This window comes from Capricornis sumatraensis, chromosome 14, assembly GCF_032405125.1.
Source record: "Capricornis sumatraensis isolate serow.1 chromosome 14, serow.2, whole genome shotgun sequence".
Classification (NCBI taxonomy): Eukaryota; Metazoa; Chordata; class Mammalia; order Artiodactyla; family Bovidae; genus Capricornis; species Capricornis sumatraensis.
In genome coordinates, this window is record NC_091082.1 from 43,690,934 (window position 1) to 43,714,293 (window position 23,360).

A 23,360-nucleotide genomic window follows, 5' to 3' on the forward strand; every position below is an offset into this window, starting at 1 on the left:
TTGTCGCAACTCTGGGGGAGGTGAGGTTGCGATCGTCATCTAGTGTGGAGTGGTCTGGATGCTGCTGAACATCTGGAATGCATAGGAAAGGCTCCTGCAACAAAGAGCTATCTGTGCCCCAGCTGGGCAACTCCATTCCAGGAGAAAACCACTATGATCTGCCTGTGGAGGAAAAGCTCCTGCCCAGTGAGTCTTACACAGAAAATATTTCTTGAAGGTGATGACCTCAGCATCTTTCAGCAGAGCGGGAGAAATCCAAGTTGTGGATCTTCACACCACTGATTGTTAGTGACTGTGGCAAAATTGCCTGGGTATATTAATTGTAAACAAATGCTTGACATAGTAACTCAGTTTTCCAAGATTTTAGGTTAAACTACATAACTGAAAATGCCCAAGTCAATAGCCACTGGACATTTTAACTGTCAAAATATATTTATTTTGAGGAAATTTTGGATGGTGTACTCTCTTTACTGTATTCCTTCCTGTCTCCTTAAACAGAAAATGCCGAACTAATTTTCTCATTGACTTGGAAACATCATTAGGAATATTGAGCACCATCTATACTGTTGTCCAGTGTTGCCCTTCTGGGCTTTGAGTTCTTAGGTCTTTCCTTTTCTTTTTCTTAAATATAGTTTTTTGTGTGTACATCATTCAGCTGTTTTATTTTAACTGGTGAGAAGTAATATCTTCCTTATTTATTAAAAAAATTTTTTTTAATTGAAGGATAATAGCTTTACATAATTTTGTTGTTTTCTGTCAAATATCAACATGAATCAGCCATAGGTATACATATGTCCCCTCCCTCTTGAACCTCCCTCTCATCTCCCTCCCCATCCCACTACTCTAGAGTGTTACAGAGCCCTGTTTGAGTTTCCTGAGTCATACAGCAAATTCCCATTGGCTATCTAGTTTACATATGCTAATATATGTTTCCATGTTATTCACTCCACACATCTCACCCTCTCCCTCCATAAGTCTATTCTCTGTGTCCGTTTCTCCACTGAAAGCGAAAGTGAAAGTGAAGGCACTCAGTCATGTCCGACTCTTTGCGACCCCATGAACTGTAGCCTACCAGGCTCCTCTGTCCATGGGATTTTCCAGGCAAGAGTACTGGAGTGGATTGCCATTTCATTGCTACCCTGCAAATAAATTCATCAGTACAATTTTTCTAGATTCCATATATATGCATTAGTATACAATATTTATCTTTTTCTTACTTCACTCTCTGTAATAGGCTCTAGGTTCATCTACCTCATTAGAACTGACTCAAATGTGTTCCTTTTTATGGCTGAATAATAGCTTCTTTATCCATCCATTTGTTGATGGACATCTAGGTTGCTTCCATGTTCTAGCTATTGTAAATAGTGCTGCTAAGAACAGTGGGATACATGTGTCTTTTTCAATTTTGGTTTCCTCAGGGCCTATGCCTAGGAGTGGGATTGCTGGATTATATGATGATTTTATTCCTAGCTTTTTAAAGAATCTTCAGACCATCTTCCACAGTGGCTGTATCAATTTACATTCCCACCAACAGTGTAAAAGGGTTCCCTTTTCTCCACACCCTCCCCAGAATTTATTGTTTGCAGACTTTTTGATGATGGCCATTCTGACTGGTATGAGGTTATAGCTCACTGTAGTTTATTTTTTAATTTGCCCCTTCTAGAAAATAATAACTAAGCTAGATAAAAAGATATGCAAAATGCAAACAATTAATGTGTGAGAATTGAGGGGGTTTTCTGTGAATAAATGCAAGGGATTTTGTTCATGGAGCCTGAAACCTGTATTGCATCTTTCAGATTTCCTTCATGTTTGTTTCTTTGTTTAATTTTTTTTTTTGTTTTTGTTTTTTTTTTAATTAAAGGTCATATTAAATAAGTTAACTCCAATTAGGTATGATATCATTGCACTTAAAAACATAAATATACACAAAAATGTCCCACCCAAATTTGTCATTCTATTATTTAATGAATTAATGAGTTAGGTTTTGTTCTATTTGCTAAACAGTTATTGGTAACTTTTCAGGAATTCGTTTGCTGTGTAAAGTGATGATCACCTAAATATAAGTAGGTCAAATCAACGTTTTAACACCTGAGTTTGTTCATATCTCTTTCTTTATTAGCAGGGAGAAGAATTTTTATTTTCCTCTTATTGTTTTGCTTTGATGTATTTGTGATAAAATTGGGAACTGATTGTGAGAGAACGGGGATTAAAAAAATTAGTACTGTCTTTCTCTGAAGTTCTCCTTTTTTGTTTCTAAATATAGTTGGTGAGTTTTGTGTGTTTCTCCTCTCCAGTCCCCTCTCTCTCTCTTTTCTCTCCCTTCCCACAACCCCAAGTGAGGACCATATAGAGAAGTGGTATTGGAGAGGATTCATTTCGACAGTGGGCACTCTTTTAATCACTTTTGTCCTCTCTAACATGTTTGGTAGGAAAAAAATGCTTTTTGAGACTGAGCAAAAGGAAGAGCATAAACCATCATGGAATACCAACTTGAGCATCTCCTGCTCTGAGCAATCTGGAACCCATCCTCATCTCCAAGGGTGAGCTGCTCCATGAAGTAGGTTCAATTCCCATTGTTTTCCATTGTCCTGTCAATATTTTAGTTAACCTAGACCAAGTAGAAAACTGAAATAGGGAAAACCCCAGATCAAAAATCCTGCTGATACGACCCTTGCAGGGAGCTGGTCCCTGACCACTCTAACCTTGCCCGTGGGGAAGGCTCACCTTTCCACTGCAGAGAAAGTGGTTGTTGCCCCTCGCATATAATAATCATAATTGTAGGAAATCATGTCCATCTCCTCACCATAGTGGCCTGGATATTCTGTTGTCAGCCTATGTGGGAAGAACAAAAGGTTAGAGGAAAAAGATAAAACTACTATTGCTGGGAGCAAACAGGAGACATGCTACAGAGAAGAGATACAGTTTCAACATTATGGGAGCCCCAAATCAGAGCTGGATGGCCTCTGCTACACCATTCCAGGCTGCAAAAAGATGGACAGCTTTCTCACGTCTCACGTTCCTTCTTGCCACTAAACTAGACACTAAAAAAGATATAGCGAGCTCCTCAGGCCTTGAGGAAACATTGACTAATATCAGTATTAGTTCAATCCAATGAAGTCAACCAGAACCAGGCTTTCAAAATGTGGGTTGTGACTTACTAGTAGATCGTGAAATCAATTTAATTGGTTAGGACCAGCTGAGCTTTAAAAAAGAAGAAGAGATTGAATAGAAAATATCAGAGACTGCATTGTACATACTAAAGATAAGTTCTGGTGTACATACTAAAGATAAGTTATTGTGTATGTAGATAAAAACTTTGTTTCAAATATATATGTGTGCATGTATTTATATGTTCTTTGTATAGTCTAATAATATGCACTTTTTTTTACTGTATTTAAAAAATACTAAAATAAAATATAAGCTGTATAAAAGTAGTTTTTACCTAGTCTGCCATTGTTTCTTTGGCACCTAAAACAGTTTCTGGTACATAGTAAGTATTTGTTGAATAAATAAAGAGCCTTGAGAGAGTCATTAATCTCAGTTTCCTGGTCTATAGAAGAATGAAAGTTACCTTATAGGTTTGTCATTTGGGCTAACACAAATAAGTATGACACGTGGTAGGACTTGAATTGTTAGGAGAAATTTTGTGTCTTCTTCCTCCACATTGCCTTCGTTCTCCTCCATTATTAAGTCAAGCCCTGGGCTCTCCCTGAGTAGGCTCGTTGTGGTCCACTCTGGAATAAACCTAGAATTTCCTGGCTCTTATAATGCTTCACCACTGGGGATCTTCAGGATCAAAATAGTCCTTTTGGTATGATATGTGTTCCCCAAAGTCTTTATCTGCACCCCCAAACTGCTTGGGAAACAAATAGTGTCAGTAATTTAATCTGATTTGGGGTCATAAGTCATTGTATGTTGATGATATAAAAATCTCCCTCTATGTAGACTTAATACTACAAGGATTGTCATGAAATCTTAAAAAGCCAGATTCATAAACTGGAAGATCTCTTAGAAGATTCTCAAGCTTTGATGCAACAAGTTAACACAAGATAACCTGAGTTATTGAAGCTGAAGTTGCTCAGTCGTCTCCAACTCTTTGAGACCCCATGGACTATAGCCTACCAGGTTTCTCTGTCCATGGGATTTTCCAGGCAAGGATACCGGAGTGGGTTGCCATTTCCTTCTCCAGAGGATCTTCCCAACTCAGGGATCGAACCCAGGTCTCCTGCATTGCAGGCAGACGCTTTACCCTCTGAGCCACCAGGGAAGCCCAAACCGGAACCTAAAACTTCACTCTCTTTGTTCATAACCATTTGTTTTCCCACATTATGGACTTGTTTTTCTTCTCTGATTCTTCTCTTCTCAAGACATAATTATGCTCTATCAGAACGCCAAGCCCTATCTAGAGTGGGTTTCATGTGTTTCTGCTTAATATTTATGGAAGGAAACAGGCTAAGGCAGAACCCTATTTTGTGCTTCCCAGGAGACTCAGAACAAGGACTTTCTCTTCCTAATGAAAACATTAAATGATTCATAAATGGCCCTAATAGGTTTTCATTTGGATTCTGTTAGTTTGTGATCCCTGAGGATTCTAACAAGTGTTAGATTCAAGTTTATCCAAAGGAGGAGGGATTTGTTGATAAAGAAAATTAGGATTAAAAGAGATGGAGTAGAATGTATTTTTTCTTACATCAGGGAGCACAAAATATTTTCCAGAATTTTTAGAGCACTCTTTAGATACAATATATAAAAGTTAATTGCCACACATTTTAAGATGTGCTGAGGCAGAAATCTACCTAAAGTAATAGCATATGGGAGTCACTCAGTCGTGTCTGACTCTTTGTGACTCCATGGACTATAGCCCACCAGGATCCTCTGCCCTGGAATTCTCCAGGCAAAGATACTGGAGTGGGTTGCTGTTCCCATCTCCAGGGGATCTTTCTGATCCAGGGATTGAAACTGGGTCTCCTGTTTTATAGGCAGATTCTTTACCATCTGAGCCACCAGGAAAGCCCCAAGGCAGCACTACATTAAGCTAAATCCAGTTCCCAGAACTATTGGAAATCATTATGTTAGACTGTTATTTTTTTGAGTTTTTACTGATCTACTTTCAAATTATTTCATAGTTAAATACATTTGGAATGAAATGGGAAAGAGAGGCTTGCATTTTTTAAAGAATGACATTTTAAGCTTCAAAGGGGGACAAAAGTTATCCATTGCTTTTTTCAACTAGCAGTTCCTATGGCTTCATTTTTGGTAATGACCAGACCAAAAGTCTCCTGTTCAACTGAGAGTCTGACTCTGAGGTTTCTCTGTGGGGGACTGCTGTTGAGTAAATTTCTAGAATACCCTCAGGAAGGTGTCATACATGCTTATTTGTATATTTCCATCTTGGTCCCAGCCAGCTTTTTGTTTTTACTTGATACTGGGGATTTTCATGTTGTTTTGTTTTTGTTATAAAATCATGAGGTCAAGTGTAGATTATTTTACAGAATCTTTGATTAAGAGGGTAAGGCAAGAGTTTGAGTTTTGGTAAAAATTACTTCTACTTTATGAAAGTAAAAATACAGAGGAAGAAAGAACTCCAATCAGTAAACCTCCCAAACACCATTCATAGAGGGAACTGCTGCTTCAATACAGTCTGGATTCTGAATTTTAGAACAAGATAAATGTGCCTCCATTTCGTTTCTGAGGATGTCATGCACACACAAAATATTCCAATAAGTGAAAGCCCTAGGAATAACTCCTCAGAAGGAAAAAATAGAATTTAAACGTTCAGAACAAGACATGGGGACAAGGGCATAAGGACTTATCAGGAAATTAAAAGAGACTACAAGGAAGCACAAGATCAGGGTTTCATAAACTCTGGTGATGGGCTTCCTGAGGGCAGAAGGGGAGGAGTTCAGTGTGGTTCCAGATTCCTTGTGGATTACCAGGTCACTGCAGGCAGTTTTCTGGCAAAGTACACTTCATACTGAGCACTGCCATACATTTCCAGACCAATTAAAACAATCAAACAGGCTTTCCCTTGCAAGAAGAAGAGAAAGTTCTGTCAGTAACATTGCTGTTGTTCAGTCACTAAGTTGTGTCTGGCTCTTTGTGACCCCATGGACTCCAGCATGCCTGGCTTCCCTGTCCTCCACTCTCTCCCCGAGTTTGCTGAAACTCATGTCCATTGAGTCAATGTTGCTATCTAACCATCTCATCCTCTGCTGCCTCCTCTTCCTTTTGCCCTCAATCTTTCCCAGCTTCAGGGTCTTTTCCAATGACTTAGCTCTTCACATTAGGTGGCCAAAGTATTGGGACTTCATCTTCAGCATCAGTCCTTCCAATGAATATTCAGGGTTGATTTCCTTTCAGATTGATTGGGTGATTGGCTTGCAGTCCAAGGGACTCTCAAGAGTCTTATCCAGGACCACAATTCAAAAGTATCAATTGTTCGGTGCTCAGTTTTCTTTATGGACCAACTCTGACAATCCATACATGACCACTGGAAAAACCATAGCTTTGATTATATGGATGTTTTTATGCAATTTACTGAAATGAGTCTACTACTGAAGCTCTTCTATCAGGATCCTTATATATCCCTTTACAAAGAGTTAATTGTCCCTCTGTGTGTGTTTCCCCTATCACTTTTGGATGAGTGGCTCCTGGCGCATACTTTCTCACTTTAAACTATTTTTAGTGCCATCTGTAGGCAAGAGTATGGCATCACCGACTCATTGGACATGAGTTTGAGCAAGTTTTGGGAGTTGGTGACCAACAAGGAAGCCTGGTGTGCTGCAGTCCACAGGGTCACCAAGAGTTGGACACGACTGAGTGAGTGAACTGAACTGTAGGCAAGGGGACAGGACCAGAACGTTGTTTCAAAACTAAGTGAGAACTTGATAACATAGAACCACTTGTACAATTTATTGTGTTAGATAAGTTTGAAGAAAATGGAAAGAAATTAAGTAACGTCTTGGTTATGAATTGAAGAAGGCCCATGCAAATGGAGGGGATTTTTGAAACAGATATAGGATTTTCTCATCTAAGATTATTAAAGCTCTAAAATTATCAATGGATTCAGCTAGAATCAATAAATGATTGCTGTCCAGTATGTTACTACAAACTGAGCCACAGCTGACAGATAGCATTCTCCTTTTCTATGAGAATAGGACATGTCACAGAGCTTACTCAGATATATGTCATCACATTCATTTTAAAAAGGAGAGTAGAGATGAAACTGGAGCCGATTATACAGAGTGAAGTAAGCCAGAAAGAAAAACACCAATACAGTATACTAACACATATATATGGAATTTAGAAAGATAGCAATGACGACCCTGTATGCAAGACAGGAAAAAAGACAGCGGTGTATAACGGACTTTTGGACTCAGAGGGAGAGGGAGAGGGTGGGATGATTTGGGAGAATGGCATTCTATCATGTATACTATCAGGTAAGAATTGAATCGCCAGTCTATGTCTGACGCAGGATACAGCATGCTTGGGGCTGGTGCATGGGGATGACCCACAGAGATGTTATGGGAAGGGAGGTGGGAGGGGGGTTCATGTTTGGGAACACATGTAAGAATTAAAGATTTTAAAATTAAAAAATAAAAATAAAAAGGAGAGTAGAGATAGAATTTAAAGAGGACAATTTACCTATTGTTGGAGGTTTGCTTGAGAACTTATGCGATTTTTAATAGTTAAAGGAAAGGGTTTTGACTCTTTCTCCACAGAAAGTGATTCAGTATAGATTTTATCAAACCTCACCTTTATTATTGATGTGTTTTGTTTAGTTGCTAAGTCATGTCTGACTCTTTTGCAACCCCATACACTGTAGCCCACCAGGTTCTGTCCATGGGATTTCCCAGACAAGAATACTGGAATGAGTTGCCATTTCCTTCTCCAGAGTATATTCCCAACCCAGGGATTGCACCCTCACGTCCTGCATTGCAGGCAGATTCTTTACCACTGAGCCATTCAGGACGCCATTTATTATTGATTACTGAGGCTTGAACACAAGGTCAACCCTTGTAGCACCAGCATCTATTTGTTACATGTCTGACCTGTCAGCAAGTAGGACAACTGGATTCTTTGGGGGTCATCCTAGAGGCTCCACTTTTAGGCTGTGTACCTCACTGGTTTGCACAAGAATAAATGGGGCCATGCCCTATGGCCCAGCATCAGTTAGTATCACATCCTCAACCTTATCCCACTTTGTGGGATACCAGAGAAGCACACACCACAGATGTCCTATCCTAAAAACTGGGAGAAAACCCAGAATCTACAAGTTAACAAACCTGAAGGGGTACCTAAGGAAGCCATACATTAGCATTTTTCAAAACAAGAGTAAACAGTGTTTCCCATCCCTTTCTTTAGCACTCAGCCCATCCTCAAACAACATTTTAGAGAAGCTTCTTCTGGTCAATCCAACCTCTAATTCTGTCTTACTTCTATTTTCTATGCTTCCCAGAATTCCCTGGTGACTCAGATGGTAAAGAGTCTGCCTGCAATGCAGATGACCCAGGTTCAATCCCAGGGTCAAGAAGATCCCCTGGAGAAGGAAACAGAAACCCACTCCAATATTCTTGCCTGGAGAATTCCATGGACAGAGGAGCTTGGTGGGCTATAGTCCATGGGGTTGCAAAGAGTCAGACATGACTGAGCAACTAACATGTCACTTTTCTGCTTCTCAATTAACACCTTGTTTAAAATACCCTATTCTAATGTTCTGGGCCTTGCAGGTGGCTCAGTGGTTAAAAATCTGCCTGCGGTGCAGGAGACATTGGTTTTACCCCTTGGTCAGGAGGATCCCTTGGAGAAGGAAATGGCAACCCACTTCAGTATTCTTACCTGGGAAATCCAATAGACAGAGGAGCCTCCCAGACTATAGTCCATGGGTTCACAAAAGATTCTAACACAACTTAGTGACTAAACAACAACATTCTAAAGTCCTATTACTTGTCAACACCACATATTTAGCTGTTGATTAAAAAACAGAATATTGTATAGCATCTTGTTTCACAATGGTGATCAGTACAGTGAGCTCCTTGAGGGGTCATTAGTATATGACAAGCATATACACTTTTATAATCTAGTTCAGCTGTGGACGTGGAAAAATTCAACATTTGTAGACTTGGGATATATTTAGATTGACCTACATTCTACAACCAGTCAAAAAGGACACCCGTTTCTGACAGGCAAATCACTGAAAAGTGTCTTAAATAAACAGAATCTGCTTGTGATCAATCCTCTTGCTTAATAAATGCTTTGCCAGGTAAGTTACAAAGAATGAGAAAATTTTAGGTGAGAATGATGGTAAAGCTGAAACTCCAGTACTTTGGCCACCTCATGAGAAGAGTTGACTCATTGGAAAAGACTTTGATGCTGGGAGGAATTGGGGGCAGGAGAAGAAGGGGACGACAGAGGATGAGATGGCTGGATAGCATCACTGACTCAATGGACGTGAGTCTGAGGGAACTCTGGGAGTTGGTGATGGACAGGGAGGCCTGGCATGCTGCGATTCATGGGGTCGCAAAGAGTCGGACATGACTGAGTGACTGAACTGAACTGAACTGAATTTGCCAGTGGCCTGGCATCCCCAACAGGTGCTATATCTGAACCTATTTGAATTAATTTTGCAAAAATGAGAAAAGTAAAACCCAATTGCAGTTACGCATAAAAGAAAGCAACCTCAGAGTCAACTGGCTTCTGCAAAGAGCTGGGGGAAGAGTTCAAGTGGGACTAAATGACTCTGGAGTCACCAAAGTGCCCTTCTCTGCAGAGAGGCCCTGAACTCTGGGGGTAGGAGAAAGAATTCAATATGGCCATGTGTGTCCTCTTGTGGCATTTTGGAGCACTATATATCAAAGTGTTCAAGTATGTATCACAACAGGGGAAACACAGTTCTAGAGATATCTGTGGTTTTAAATTAGAATAGGAAAGTCCCTAAGTATTTTCCAAATTGCTCTCTTGGAAATGAATTTCCAGCTCACCATTGCAAGCCCAGGGCTGGTTAGTAAGCACATTTGTTTTGACTCATGTTAGTTTTCACTGGCCACACTGCGTCATGGTTGCCTTGATCCTGCAGCTGGTGGGGACAACTCCACCTGCAGTGTCTCCCCTCCAGCTAAAATAACCACTTCTCTATTTTCACTGAGATGCCCACTGTATTGTTACCTAATACTCCATCTGTCCAGGTCTTATTTTCTCATCGAGATTCAGAGGACTCAGTACTGTGCAAAGCATGTGGGACCTGGAGGCAGATAGACCTGTTGGAATTGAATTCAGAACTTTGAACAAGTCACAACTTCTGCACCCTGGTTCTGTCATCTGGGCTATAGATCATGATTTCTGTGCATCAGAAGTAAATGAGCTAACAGAGTAGATTAATAAATGAAATAAATAAAAATTATCATCATCGTTAGGAACTGAATCAAAGTCTATGAACTGTACTTATATCCATTTATATTCAGTCTGATTAAGTGAATTAATGAATAGAGGAATGAATGATTATTTCTAGAATACAATAAAAGAGAGCAGACAAGAAAGTATAGAGCCACAAATTTGGAATTGCAAGGTTTACTTTGTTCTAAGCAGCAAGTAGGACCTGGTCTTATGTTACCCAGTACTTACTAGACAACCAGCCACATCTCTGAAATTTCTACTCTTGAAGGTTGAGCATAGGAAGGGAGGAAGCATTGACATGCAGGCAGCAAATACATTTCTAAATTAGATATATGGCACAATGATTACAACAGCCACGCCACCCCAACTGATGACAGGTATGATTGATTTTGCTGAAGCTCAAAGGGCCCATCGACCCCTAAAATGAGTGCTTTGTGCTTCATGCAGTGCCAGGGGATGGTTGATCTAAGGCCCAGAAGCATCTAAACTCATGGCAAGCTGCTTAAAAATGTAACATCCAGTCTTACTTTCTCAAAATGTGGCTGTCTCCATCTCTTTAATAACAGCTTCCAACCTGCTCAGAGGAAGCATCATAGAAGCTTCCCTTCCCACCAGGCTTCTGGGAGTAGTGCTGTAGTAGGCATCGGAGTAGGGGTTGGGGGGGGGCAGATGCCACATGGAGATGCTTATGAGGTCATTCTTGTCCCTTGTTCCCTTGTCATGTGGGAAATGGGAACGCAAACATTATCCGTCTTGTATTAAAGCAGTTAAAGTAGTTAAAGATAAGCTTTGATGGAGTGCTCTGGGTAGGAAAAGAAGACTATTCAGATGAGCTGGTTTTGTTGTAGTCGTTAGCCAGAACTATCTAGGAATTAAAAAAAAAAATCTCTGGCTTATGACCTCAGCATAATGGAGGGAGAGACCAGATAGTGGAGAATAGAATGCAGTATCCGAGATTCACATAGAAACTCAGTAGAAATTCATTATAGAAACTCAAGGCTGAAGGAAAACTCACAGGTTATCTATGCTGATGCTGAGGAAGGGCTTTTTTTTTTTTTTTTTTGTCAAAACATATTATGCAGTGAACCTGAGGAAAGGCCATAAATCTGGAAAAGAAACATTTAGGAAAGGAAACACATGCTCAATTCAAAACTGTTGGTCCCTGGGACATGGTCTAGCCTGGACAGCCTCAGCGTGCTGATGGGGGACAGCCTGGTGCATGGCAAGCAGCCGCTGGAGCTGCGTGAAGAGGGGAATTATTCAGTCTCTGAAAGGTTGTGGCTTCCTCAGTGACACGTGTTTGTAGTTTGCAGATGAATGGACTAAGAATGCATAGTCTCACACATAAATAAATCTGTGTAACAACATTTACATTTGTACCCAGTCCCAGTGGGGACTCGTGAGTGCTGCCATGTCTGCTTCTGTCAGGAATTTGCTTTCTTACCAGACTTCACTGATGCTATAATATCTCGTGAGAAACTGCAGAGACTGAAATGGGAGCGGCGCCTTGGTCCCCAGCAAACAAATAAATCCCGCACTTACGTGGGAGTTGCTTGGATGATTTACTTTTTTCTCCTGTGCACAGGGTGCTATTCCTGAATCCCTAAAAGCTTGCAAGCTCAGAGAGGATAGATGCTCACTTCTCAGTGTCAGGCTCAGTGCTATAGAACAGCCTTCCAAGTGGGAAGAGAAAAATGTTTCCACCCACATATGCCCAGTTCCCTGGGAGGTGATTCAAGTTAGTTAAAGTGATGTGAGGGAAGGTTTCGAGGAAGAGGGTTATCAGGAGCTTTCACTGTGGGAAGGTGTGGGAAAACAGTTCTCGCTCGAAGGGCTGTTAAAAGGATCGGATAAAATAATGCACTTGAAGGAAGACTTTTTTCCACTATAAAACCTCCTCATATCAATGTCAGGTTTCCTCCCTGTTACTGTTCCAAGGGGCCTGTGATGCTCAACTATTCATTTGAAAAATTTATTGCCTACTTTGTGCCAAGCAATATGCTGAGATGCCAGAGAAATAAGACCTAATTCATGCCCTAGAGGTTTCATGCAATTTAGAAAAACATAGAATGCCATGACTCAGGAAACTTAAAGATGCCACTAAAATGTCTAGACGTGCCGGCGGGACAGTGAGTCATGCCCTGCATACCACAGTGCCTCGTGCAGTCTCATTGTGCTGTTCCAAGTGTCCCTTTGCAAAAGTACTATTTCCTTGACAACCATAGTAGTTCTCAGCTCTAACACCACACAACCAGGAAGAGGTCCAGTCAAGCGAAGCCTGTCTTAGCGGGACCGCTTCAAAGTGGACTTTCTGTGTCTTTCAGAGGAATTCTCTCCTCCATTCTTCTCCTCTTTCTCTCCACAGTTTGATTCTACCAACTATCAGTGTCAGGTTTGGGTGACGGAGTAGGATGAGGAATGGGGAGAGTGGGGTGGTAGGAGAGGATGAGCAGACCACTGCAGACCACGGCCAAGGATAAATTTTGTTACCAGAGATTTTAATGTCTTGGGTAACTTAAGAAAAGTTGCTCATCTCTGTCAGCCTTTGATCTCGAGACTTTGTTCCCACATACACGGCTCCATGCTCATTAAATTCTTAGCCTCTTAGAAACTGTGGGCTCCTGCTACTCTACTCTGAATGTAAGACCCTTTAGGTCTTGGATTCAGGAACTTTCACAGTTATAACCTACACCCTAGCCATGTCTGTTCACCAACCATGGTGGAGTAAGACCAGCTTTATGGAGGCATCTGGTCCCATCACTTCATGGCAAATAGATGGGGAAAAAGTGGCAGCAATGACAGATTTTACTTTCTTGGGCTCCAGAATCACTGTGGACGGTGACTGTAGCCATGAAATTTAAAAAAAAAAAAAAAAAAAGCTTGTTCCTTGGAAGGAAAGCTTTGACAAGTCTGTACAGCATAGTAAAAAGCAGAAACATCAGTTTGCTGACAAAGTTCTGTAAAGTCAAAGCTGAGGATTTCCCAGCAGTCATGCATGGATGTGAGAGTTGGACCTTAAAGAAGGCTGAGCGCTGAAGAATTGATGCTTCCAAACTGAGGTGCTGGAGAGAGACTCTTGAGAGTTCCTTGGACTGCAAGGAGACCAAATAAATCAGTCCTAAAGGAAATCAACACTGAATATTAATTGAAAAGACTGATGCTGAAGCTGAAGCTGCAATACTTCACTGCCTGATGCTAAGAGCTAACTCATTGGAAAAGACCCTGATGATTGAAGGCAAGAGGAGAAGGTGACAACAGAGAATGAGATGGTTAGATAACATCACTGACTCAATGCACATGAATTTGAGCAAACTCCGGGAGACACTGGAAGACAGAGGAGGCTGGCATGTTGTAGTTCATGGGGTCGTAAAGAGTCAGACACAACTGAGTGAGCAACAACAACAACAGCGTGGAGACATTTTGGACAGCTGGCTGAAGTCCCTGCCCCATCAGAGAGCTACTGCTATCAGGTGACTTTGAGCTCTGAATTCACCATTCATCACTGCTTCAAACAGAAAAATGCTGCCTATCCCTAGAGACACTGTGCCCTACTTGAGCATCTGTGGAGTTGTTTGGTTACAGAGAATAAGCGTGACCCACAAGGCTGTTTTTCCAAGCATCACATCACACTGTGGAGAGATATGTCACTTGAGTGAGTCAACCTTCAAATGTTGACACTTATTCTTTTGTTCTAAGTAAAAATGTCTGACTTGTTTCCAGACTGAAGAACTTGGGACAAGTTGTGTTGTCAGCATGCAATGCAAGTTATCAGAATTTATATATATATATATATATATATATTTATTTATTTATTTATATTCTCCTAGTCAACTCAAAGGCTAGGTCCTTTTTAAGTCTATGATTATATACTATGTTTGGCACTCTGACCTGGAGAAAGGCTGGATCTTCAAAAGAAGTCCTGCAAGAAAACTTAGGGTCCCAGATATGCCCAGTGTCCTTGGATGTGATGAGAAGTTATCATGATAGAGATAGAAAAGAGCACTGAAACAGGAGTCTGTAAACTTCAGCTTAGAGGTGAACCACCATGAAATAAGCTGGCTGGTCTGGGGCAAGTCACGTTTTTGCTCTATTGCTCTGTTTGTTTGTTTTTCTATCAAAAGAGGGATATAGGAACACTGAGTTGATGACCTGTAAGGTCTCTCCCAGTGTGAATACTACTCTGGCCTTTTCTTTCATCTATCCATTCCCTTCTATAGGCTAGCTACTATATTTAAAACTTGTTTGTGATGGCTGATGCTTGTCTGAAACTAGAAACGTGGACCAAAGCACACTCCCCCAAGCTCCCCTCCAATCCCAGTAGCCGTAAGGGATTGCATTTGGCTGCCAGGCTCACCAGCAGGAATATGGGCATCTCTTGCTGTAGCGACAGCAGTAAAATTGCCACTCTCGATCCAGCACTGACTCGAAGTAGCGGCTCTGGAACCCTGCCACCAGTCCATTGTTGGAGCATGTCTGGTACCTGAAGAGAAGAGAAAACTCCAAATAAACTAACACAATGGTGCACAAATTCACCCCCTCCCCAAGATCTCAACACCCAGTTACTAAGCCAAGTCACTCTTTCAATGACCTAGATTCCTTACAATTTATTCTATTTATGCAAATAATAAGGACTTTGTTTTATTGGTAGGAATGACATATACTCACCGTTAAAATTCAAATGATTCGAAATCTTTCAACTGGAGGAAAATTGGGAAACTCTGCTCTTGTTAGACCTCTGAGAATATGTTGTTAGATGGAAGAATGCATAAATGGATGGATACAGAGGCATCTAGAATTTTTACAAATGCAAGATTGTATTATTCATGCCATTTAAAATGAAAGATAATATAATTCACTTTGTCTGAATTGAAATAAAATGAAGACAAGGAAAAACACAATGGATTGATGATCTTCAAATAAACATTTCTTCTGCTTAAGAGCGGGCAGATTCTCTACCCCTGAGCCACCGGGGATACATTGAAAGCTTTCAAAAGCTCTTCCAAAGTGAAACTTAGCTAACTTTGTTTTTCTGCATTTTTACCCACCTGGACATTGATCCTGTTCCCTCTTGTGAGGAAGCAGAGCCGGAATTTGTCTCTGTGTCACTACCTGGCAGTTGTTGGAATATATCCATGCTTTCCAAGTGAAGATAAGTTTCCAGAAAATATAATAGATAAAGTAAGAATTAAGTACCCAGTGCTGATAGGTGAGAGAGACCTTGCTGACACACAGACTATAAAACCATCAGTGACCGAGCTTCATTTTGTTCTTTTTAATTATCGGAAATGATCTTCTGGATCATATATATATATATATATATATATATATATATATATATATATATATGCATGAATGAATAAATGAATAACGAATGACGGAAAAAAGATGCTTTCTGACCAGACATGAAATATATTTAATATCTAGTTTGATCAGATTCAAATAGGGACTTCCCAGGTGGTTCAGAAGGTAAAGAACCCGCTTACAATGCAGGAGACCTGGGTTCGATCCCTGGGTCAGGAAGATCCCCTGGAGAAGGAAATGGCAACCCCTTCTAGCATTCTTGCCTGGAGAATCCCAAGAACAGAGGAGCTTGTGGGCTATACTCCATAGGGTCTCAAAAGAGTTGGCCATGACTTAACAACTGAGCACGTATTCAAATGTGTTTATTTATCCATTCATCCAACAAACTTGTACCTCCTCACTATTCTGTATCAATCTCTGTGCTCCTGTGTTGAAACAAAAATCAAGAAATGGGCTTGGTACTCAGTCAACAGGCAAATTGGCTCGAAGTCCCTGTTCGCAGGACTTGCAAGAAGTTGTGACAGACAAACCTTAGAAAGCTCAGCTATAAGATATAACTAATGCAAGTTAAGATGTAAATTGAGACCTATGCCCATTGATGACCTAGCCTTCTTTGCTCTACCATTGCTCACATCTCAGCTTTGGAAAGCACCTGGTACATTTCAGGAAGCCATACAGTTGGAATGGATGACTAAGGCCTGAAGGGTAGCCTTGGGGGCTGATTTTCCACAATGGTTTATCCTATCCTTATTCTAGCCTTGCTAGTGAGATGCAACTTCAATAGAAAGCTCTAAGAGTTGTAAACAAAGCTCATATGTGTCCAAAGAGTGATGGTGCATCAAACTGGTACTCTCTGTGATCTTTCTCCATCACTAAAAGTTTGCCTCCCTCTAAATCTGCCCTTTCAGAACTGAACCAGGCTTTCCTGGAACTGTTGTTCCACTGTCTTGGTTTGTCCTGGGCACTCAGACTGTCACAGGGATGCATTCCCATGATGGTAAGTTCCCATAAACAAAAATAAATTCAACAAGATAAGCTGAATGGTTTCAGTACCAGTTCTGAAGCCCATCCAAGTTCCATGAATTCTCTGCTGGCTAACAGCCAAGCAGCTGACCCCACAGTCCTATATGGGAAGTGTGTGTGTGTCACTCTCTCAAATGCCACCTAAAATAACACTGCCTTGTGAAGATTATTTGGACACTACACGCCCAGGGCCCAAGGACGTATGATGAAAGCTAGTTAACCAAACAGAGCTCACCACCTCCAGTTTCTGTCCCACTGCTTTCACATTTTGGTAGAGTGAGCCTGTACCGGAGCTTAGCAGTGTGTGTAGTCAATGTGATGAAATTATTCCTTCTAAAATTGGATTTTTGTAAGGGGACATTTTCACACTCATGTAGAAACAGTATAGGAGGGTAGTTAAGAGCATAGGCTATGTTTCTGGACTGCTACTCCAACCATTCCTGGCTGTATCACCTTTAATAGGCTTCATACCCTCTAAAGGTCTCAGTTTTCTCATCTGTAAAATGGGTATACTAACAGTATGTACTTATTAAGGTTATTATGAAGACAAAATGAAACAATGCATACACAACTCTGTGTCTCAGATAGTAAAGAATCTACCTGCAAAAGAGGAGATGCGGGTTTAATCACTCAGGAGGGTCAGGAAGATCCCCTGGAGAAGGGAATGATTACCCACGCCAGTATGATTGCCTGAAGAATACCCCATGGACAGGGGAGCCTGGAGGGCTACAGTCCATGGGGTTGCAAACAGTCGGACAGAACTGATCAAGACTAACACTTTCACTTTCATATACAACTCTCTCCAGTTGAGATGTGCTAGTTCCATTGTCCTACAGCATGTGGGATGCCAGGTCCCCAGTCAGAGATTAAACCTTCATTGCCTACACTGCAAGATGGACTCAACACTGGACCATCAGGGAAGTCCCCCAGAATGCACTTGTAAGAGTCCATCATTCAAATCCAGGAGGGACCTTGAAACTCTCTGCAAGCAGTTCTTAGAAATGCAGGTGAGCGATACATCTTCCCACTTCTACTTTCTCCTTCAAGAACAGAGCCTACTCCAGGATGAGGGTGCAAAATGAATCTAGTTTTGGGCATTCCTCTCCTCCACTCTTCTCCCTTTCAATCACCTTTTCAAAAAGTACTTAATAAGATCCACCTAAAGATTTGTCCACAAACTGCAGGATTCCAAACACAGGAGCCAGGCAGGTGAAAAGGGGAATGAAGGCAGCTTATCAACAGGACAGGAGGGAGGGGGAGTTGGACAAAGCTTGTATTACTAAAGTGATTCAAATTCAATTTTTTTTAAAGTTGTGGAAAAGACATCCCTGAGGCTCTGCTTCACTGCCCAGTGCATGACTGTTGTTCTTGAATGGTCTGCAGAAAAGAAGATGGGCCCAAGACTGCAGCTTTCCTGGTAAAGGATAATAGGACCCAGCTAAGCCCTAGGCACAGGTTCCATGAGAACATTTCCTCATAGTCTGAGGGCCCTGGGGTTCCTTGCCTATGGACTCTCTCCTCTCCCTTTGAAAAGACATTCTTTCTCATCAACCCTTTGAAGGCTGGAGGCTCAGATTCACAAACTCGAGCACTGTGAGCCCTGCTCCACCTGATGCTGGAAACTTTCTAGAAGGAAAATCACCAGGCAGTTGTTCCTCCTCTGACAACAATGGTCATGGACATTTTCTGAGAAAATGGCCTTTCTGAAAGTGATTTCTCTTTTCTCTGGGTCGTCACCCTGGGAAAACTTTCTTCTGTATCCACAATAGCAAAATGTGAAAGCAACAGGATTCAGGGGAAAGAGTCCCTGTTGAGGGATTGGCAGGCATTGAGTTCTGGTCCTAGCTGTGACCTTCACGTTCCATGTGGAGCCTCACCTAGGTCACTGTGAGAATCAAGTGAAATAACACCTGAAAAGCTCTTGGCCAAGAAAGAAACAGAAAGAGCAAGGATCCAAACTCAGATTTTTCTGAGGCCAAAGCTCCTGTTCAGGAACTCTCAGGGAGCCCAAGAAGTTGTTCCATGATTGTCCCTCTGCATTCTGGTCCATTCTCCAATCAGGCTTTCCCCCTGCTGTGGTGTCCTTCCCTGGGTCCAGGGCCATTGGTCAGGCTCAGTGACAGTGGCCAGGATGGGAAGCTGTGCACATGTCTGGTTTTGCTGGTGAACATCTCTGTGAAGTTTTAGTCTCTCTTTCCAGTCTCTGCTGGTCTCAGTCCAGACTCACAGAAAACCCAGACTCTTAGCAAGTTAGAGGTGACATTGGGTTGAGTAAGGAAAGCAGCATCAACTTGGTGAAGAGCTTTCAGAATCCCATCAAATGGATGGGCCGGTTGTGCTTATCTCTTCTTCCAGCTCCACAGACTGTATTTCTAGGTCTGCTAGCCAATCTTCAACTCCACGACAAAGATGGAATAAAAACAATTTTTCCCATCGTCCAGGCTGGCTGCCACTCCTGTGACTAGAAGACCACGTGGCTCAACCTCTTACTCCCCAACATTGCTCTCCCAACCCAGGTGATAAGGGTTTAAATTTCACCAAGGGAGAATCATTCTTTTATTTATTTATTTATTTTTCATTTTAGATAATGTATCTTGTGAAAATTGAGCTTACATGAACACAAACAAACATGCATTTTCCACGGATATTTTTCTTTTTTTTTTCTTCTTAAAAAATATTTTAATATAAATTTATTTGTTTTAATTGGAGGCTAATTACTTTACAATATTGTATTGGTTTTGCCATACATTGACATGAATCTGCCACAGGTGTACATGTGTTCCCCATCCTGAACCCCCCTCCCACCTCCTTCCCCATCCCATCCCTCTGCGTCATCCCAGTGCACCAACCCCAAGCATCCTGTATCATGCATCAAACCTGGACTGGCAAGTCGTTTCACATATGATAATATGCATGCTTCAATGCGATTCTCCCAAATCATCCCACCCTCGCTCTCTCCCACAGAGTCCAAAAGACTGTTCTATACATCTGTGTCTGTTTTGCTGTCTCGCATACAGGGTTATCGTTACCATCTTCCTAAATCCCATAAAAATGCGTTAGTATACTATATTGGTGTTTTTCTTTCTGGCTTACTTTGCTCTGTATAATAGGCTCCAGTTTCATCCACCTCATTAGAACTGATTCAAATGTATTCTTTTTAATGGCTGAGTAATACTCCATTGTGCATATGTACCACAGCTTTCCTATCCATTCATCTACTGATGGACATCTAGGTGGCTTCCATGTCCTGGCTCTTATAAACAGTGCTGCGATGAACATTGGGGTACACGTGTCTCTTTCAGTTCTGGTTTCCTCAGTGTGTATGTCCAGCAGTGGGATTGCTGGGTCATAAGGCAGTTCTATTTGCAATTTTTAAAGGAATCTCCACACTGTTCTTCACAGTGGCTGTACTAGTTTGCATTCCCACCAACAATGTAAGAAGGTTCCCTTTTCTCCACACCCTCTCTAGCATTTATTGCTTGTAGACTTTTGGATAGCAGCCATTCTGACTGGCATGAAATGGTACCTCACTGTGATTTTGATTTGCCTTTCTCTGATAATGAGTGATGTTTAGCATATTTTCATGTGTTTGTTAGCCATTTGTATGTCTTCTTTGGAGAAATGTCTATTTAGTTCTTGGGCCCATTTTTTGATTGGGTTGTTTATTTTTCTGGAATTGAGCTGCAGAAGTTGCTTGTATATTTTTGAGGTTAATTCTTTGTCAATTGCTTCATTTGCTATTATTTTCTCCCATTCCGAAGGCTGTCTTTTCACCTTGCTTATAGTTTCCTTTGTTGTGCAGAAGCTTTTAATTTTAATTAGGTCCCATTTGTTTATTTTTGCCTTTATCTCCAATATTCTTGGAGGTGGGTCATAGAGGATCCTGCTGTGATTTATGTCGGAGAGTGTTTTGCCTGTCTTCTCCTCTAGGAGTTTTATAGTTTCTGGTCTTACATTTAGGTTTTTAATCCATTTTGAGTTTATTTTTGTGTATGGTGTTAGAAAGTGTCCTCGTTTCATTTTTTAACAAGTAGTTGAGCTGTTTTCCCAGAACCACTTGTTAAAGAGATTGTCTTTTCTCCATTGTATATTCTTGCCTCCTTTGTCAAATATAAGTGTGTGGATTTGTCTCTGGGCTTTCTATTTTGTTCCATTGATCTATATTTCTATCTTTGTGCCAGTACCATACTGTCTTAATGACTGTGGCTTTGTAGTAGAGCCTGAAGTCAGGCAGGTTGATTCCTCCAGTTCCATTCTTCTTTCTCAAGATTGCTTTGACTATTCAAGGTTTTTTGTATTTCCATACAAATTGTGAAATTATTTATTCTAGCTCTGTGAAAAATACCATTGGTAGCTTGATAGGGATTGCATTGAATCTATAGATTGCTTTGGGTAGTATACTCATTTTCACTATATTGATTTTCCCAATCCATGAACGTGGTATATTTCTCCATCTATTAGTGTCCTCTTTGATTTCTTTCACCAGTGTTTTATAGTTTTCTATATATAGGTCTTTAGTTTCTTTAGGTAGATATATTCCTAAGTATTTTATTCTTTTCGTTGCAATGGTGAATGGAATTGTTTCCTTAATTTCTCTTTCTATTTTCTCATTATTAGTGAATAGGAATGCAAGGGATTTCTGTGTATTGATTTTATATCCTACAACTTTACCATATTCACTGATTAGCTCTAGTAATTTTCTGGTGGAGTCTTTAGGGTTTTCTATGAAGAAGATCATGTCATCTGCAAACAGTGAGAATTTTACTTCTTCTTTTCCAATTTGGATTCCATTTATTTCTTTTTCTGCTCTGATTGCTGTGGCCAAAACTTCCAAAACTGTGTTAAATAGCAGTGGTGAGAGTGGGCACCCTTGTTGAGACTCATTCCTTTAGAGTAAAGCTTGCTGCTAAGTCACTTCAGTAGTGTCCAACTCTGTGTGACCCCATAGATGGCAGCCCACCAGGCTCCCCTGTCCCTGGGATTCTCCAGGCAAGAACACTGGAGTGGGTTGCCGTTTTCTTATCCAACGCGTGAAAGTGAAGTTGCTCAGTCATGTCTGACCCTCAGCGACCCCGTGGACTGCAGCCTTCCAGGCTCCTCCATCCATGGGATTCCAGGCAAGGGTACTGGAATGGGGTGCTAGCTTGGACTCCTGTTAATTCTCTTTTCCCCAGAATATTCTTTGAGTTGCTATCAGACATATATAACATGCTCCACAGACTTTCAGAATATTTGTTAAGTCAACAAGTATTCATTAGAACCTACTCTATGACAAGTGCTGTACTTGGTCCGGAATGCTTTCCAGACAACTGTACTGGTAAGGGACATCACGATGATACAGATGTTGGAAGGAAGAAATAGATTGGTACTAAAGACAAAGATGAGAAGCAATAAACTGGCTGGGGATGGTGGGGCAATGAAATGGCAAGGGACAAAGACAAATCAGTTTGGGGGCAAGTTTACCTATTCAAAGGAGCTTTACAAGTTTTGGATATTTCTCTCAAGCCCCAACAGAATGACTCCATGTCCCATCTTGTTCTTTCTGCTGATGTTTATGCCTACCTCCACAAAAATGGGGGATTCCCTGGTAGCTCAGATAGTAAAGAATATACCTGCAATGCAGGAGACCTGGATTCGATTCCTGAGTTGGGAAGATGCCCTGGAGAGGGCATGACAACACTTCAGTATTCTTACCTGGAGAACCCCCATGAACAGAAGAGCCTGGTGGACTGGAGTCCATGGAGTCGCAAAGAGTCAGACATGACTGAGCAACTAACTAAGCACAGCACAGCACAGCCACAAAATGGGGATGACAACTTCAAGTCTGATAGTATTGCATGAAGATTAAAGAAATGTTATATGTCAAGTGTCTACCCCAGAGCCTGATACAAAATATGTTATGAAAAGACAGAAAAGGTAGTGGTTGTTACTATTACTGTTATCATAAATATTTGCAATTAAATGGAAGGAGAAACTACATCTGGGCCAAGAATTGTTCTAGGTGCCTTCTACAGTCTTCCAGGGAATTGAAAATTCTTCCATTAGGAGAATTTTGTAAAGACTGAAGTAAATAGAAATCTGAAGGTACAATGTCTGGTGCATATGGGAATGAATCAGAACTTTCCAGCCAGACTGTAATAGCTTTTGCCTGATCATCAAAGAAACATGCAGTCTTTCAGTATCCTGATAGAAGATTATGGGTTTTCTGTTGACTAAGTCCAGACACTTTCTGTCAAGTGATGCTTTCAGTTGGTCTAATTGGCAGATTAGACCTGTTTCATTGCTTTTTCAATTGCTTCACTCTCACCCTTGTCTTTGAAGTCTGTGAGTTTGTTTCTGTTTTGTAAAGAAGTTCATTTGTATCACTTTTTAGATTACACATATCAGTGATATCATATGTTATTTGTCTTTCTCTGTCTGACTTACTTTACTTAGTATGATAATCTCTAGGTTCCTCCATGTTCCAGCAAAGGGCATAAGTTCATTCTTTTCATGGCTGAGTAGTATTCCATTGTATATATGTAGTGGGGAGAGGGGGTGAATTAGTGGTTAACATATGTACACTACTATAATAAAATAGATAATCAAGAAGGATCTACTGTATAGCACAGGGACCTCTACTCACTATCCTGTAATCACCTATA

At 41.0% G+C, this 23,360-nt stretch overlaps 1 protein-coding gene across 1 annotated transcript in view; it reads right to left on the reverse strand.

Annotated features, from left to right (window-relative positions):
* DPT (dermatopontin) overlaps window positions 1-23,360 on the reverse strand; it is a 35,998-nt gene that overhangs the window by 2,836 nt on the left and 9,802 nt on the right. The window contains exons 2-3 of the mRNA XM_068986190.1: window positions 14,747-14,872; window positions 2,725-2,832 (exon numbers count right to left, since the gene is read on the reverse strand). Coding sequence (XP_068842291.1) covers window positions 2,725-2,832; window positions 14,747-14,872 — 234 coding nt within the window. The remainder of the gene's footprint in view (window positions 1-2,724; window positions 2,833-14,746; window positions 14,873-23,360) is intronic.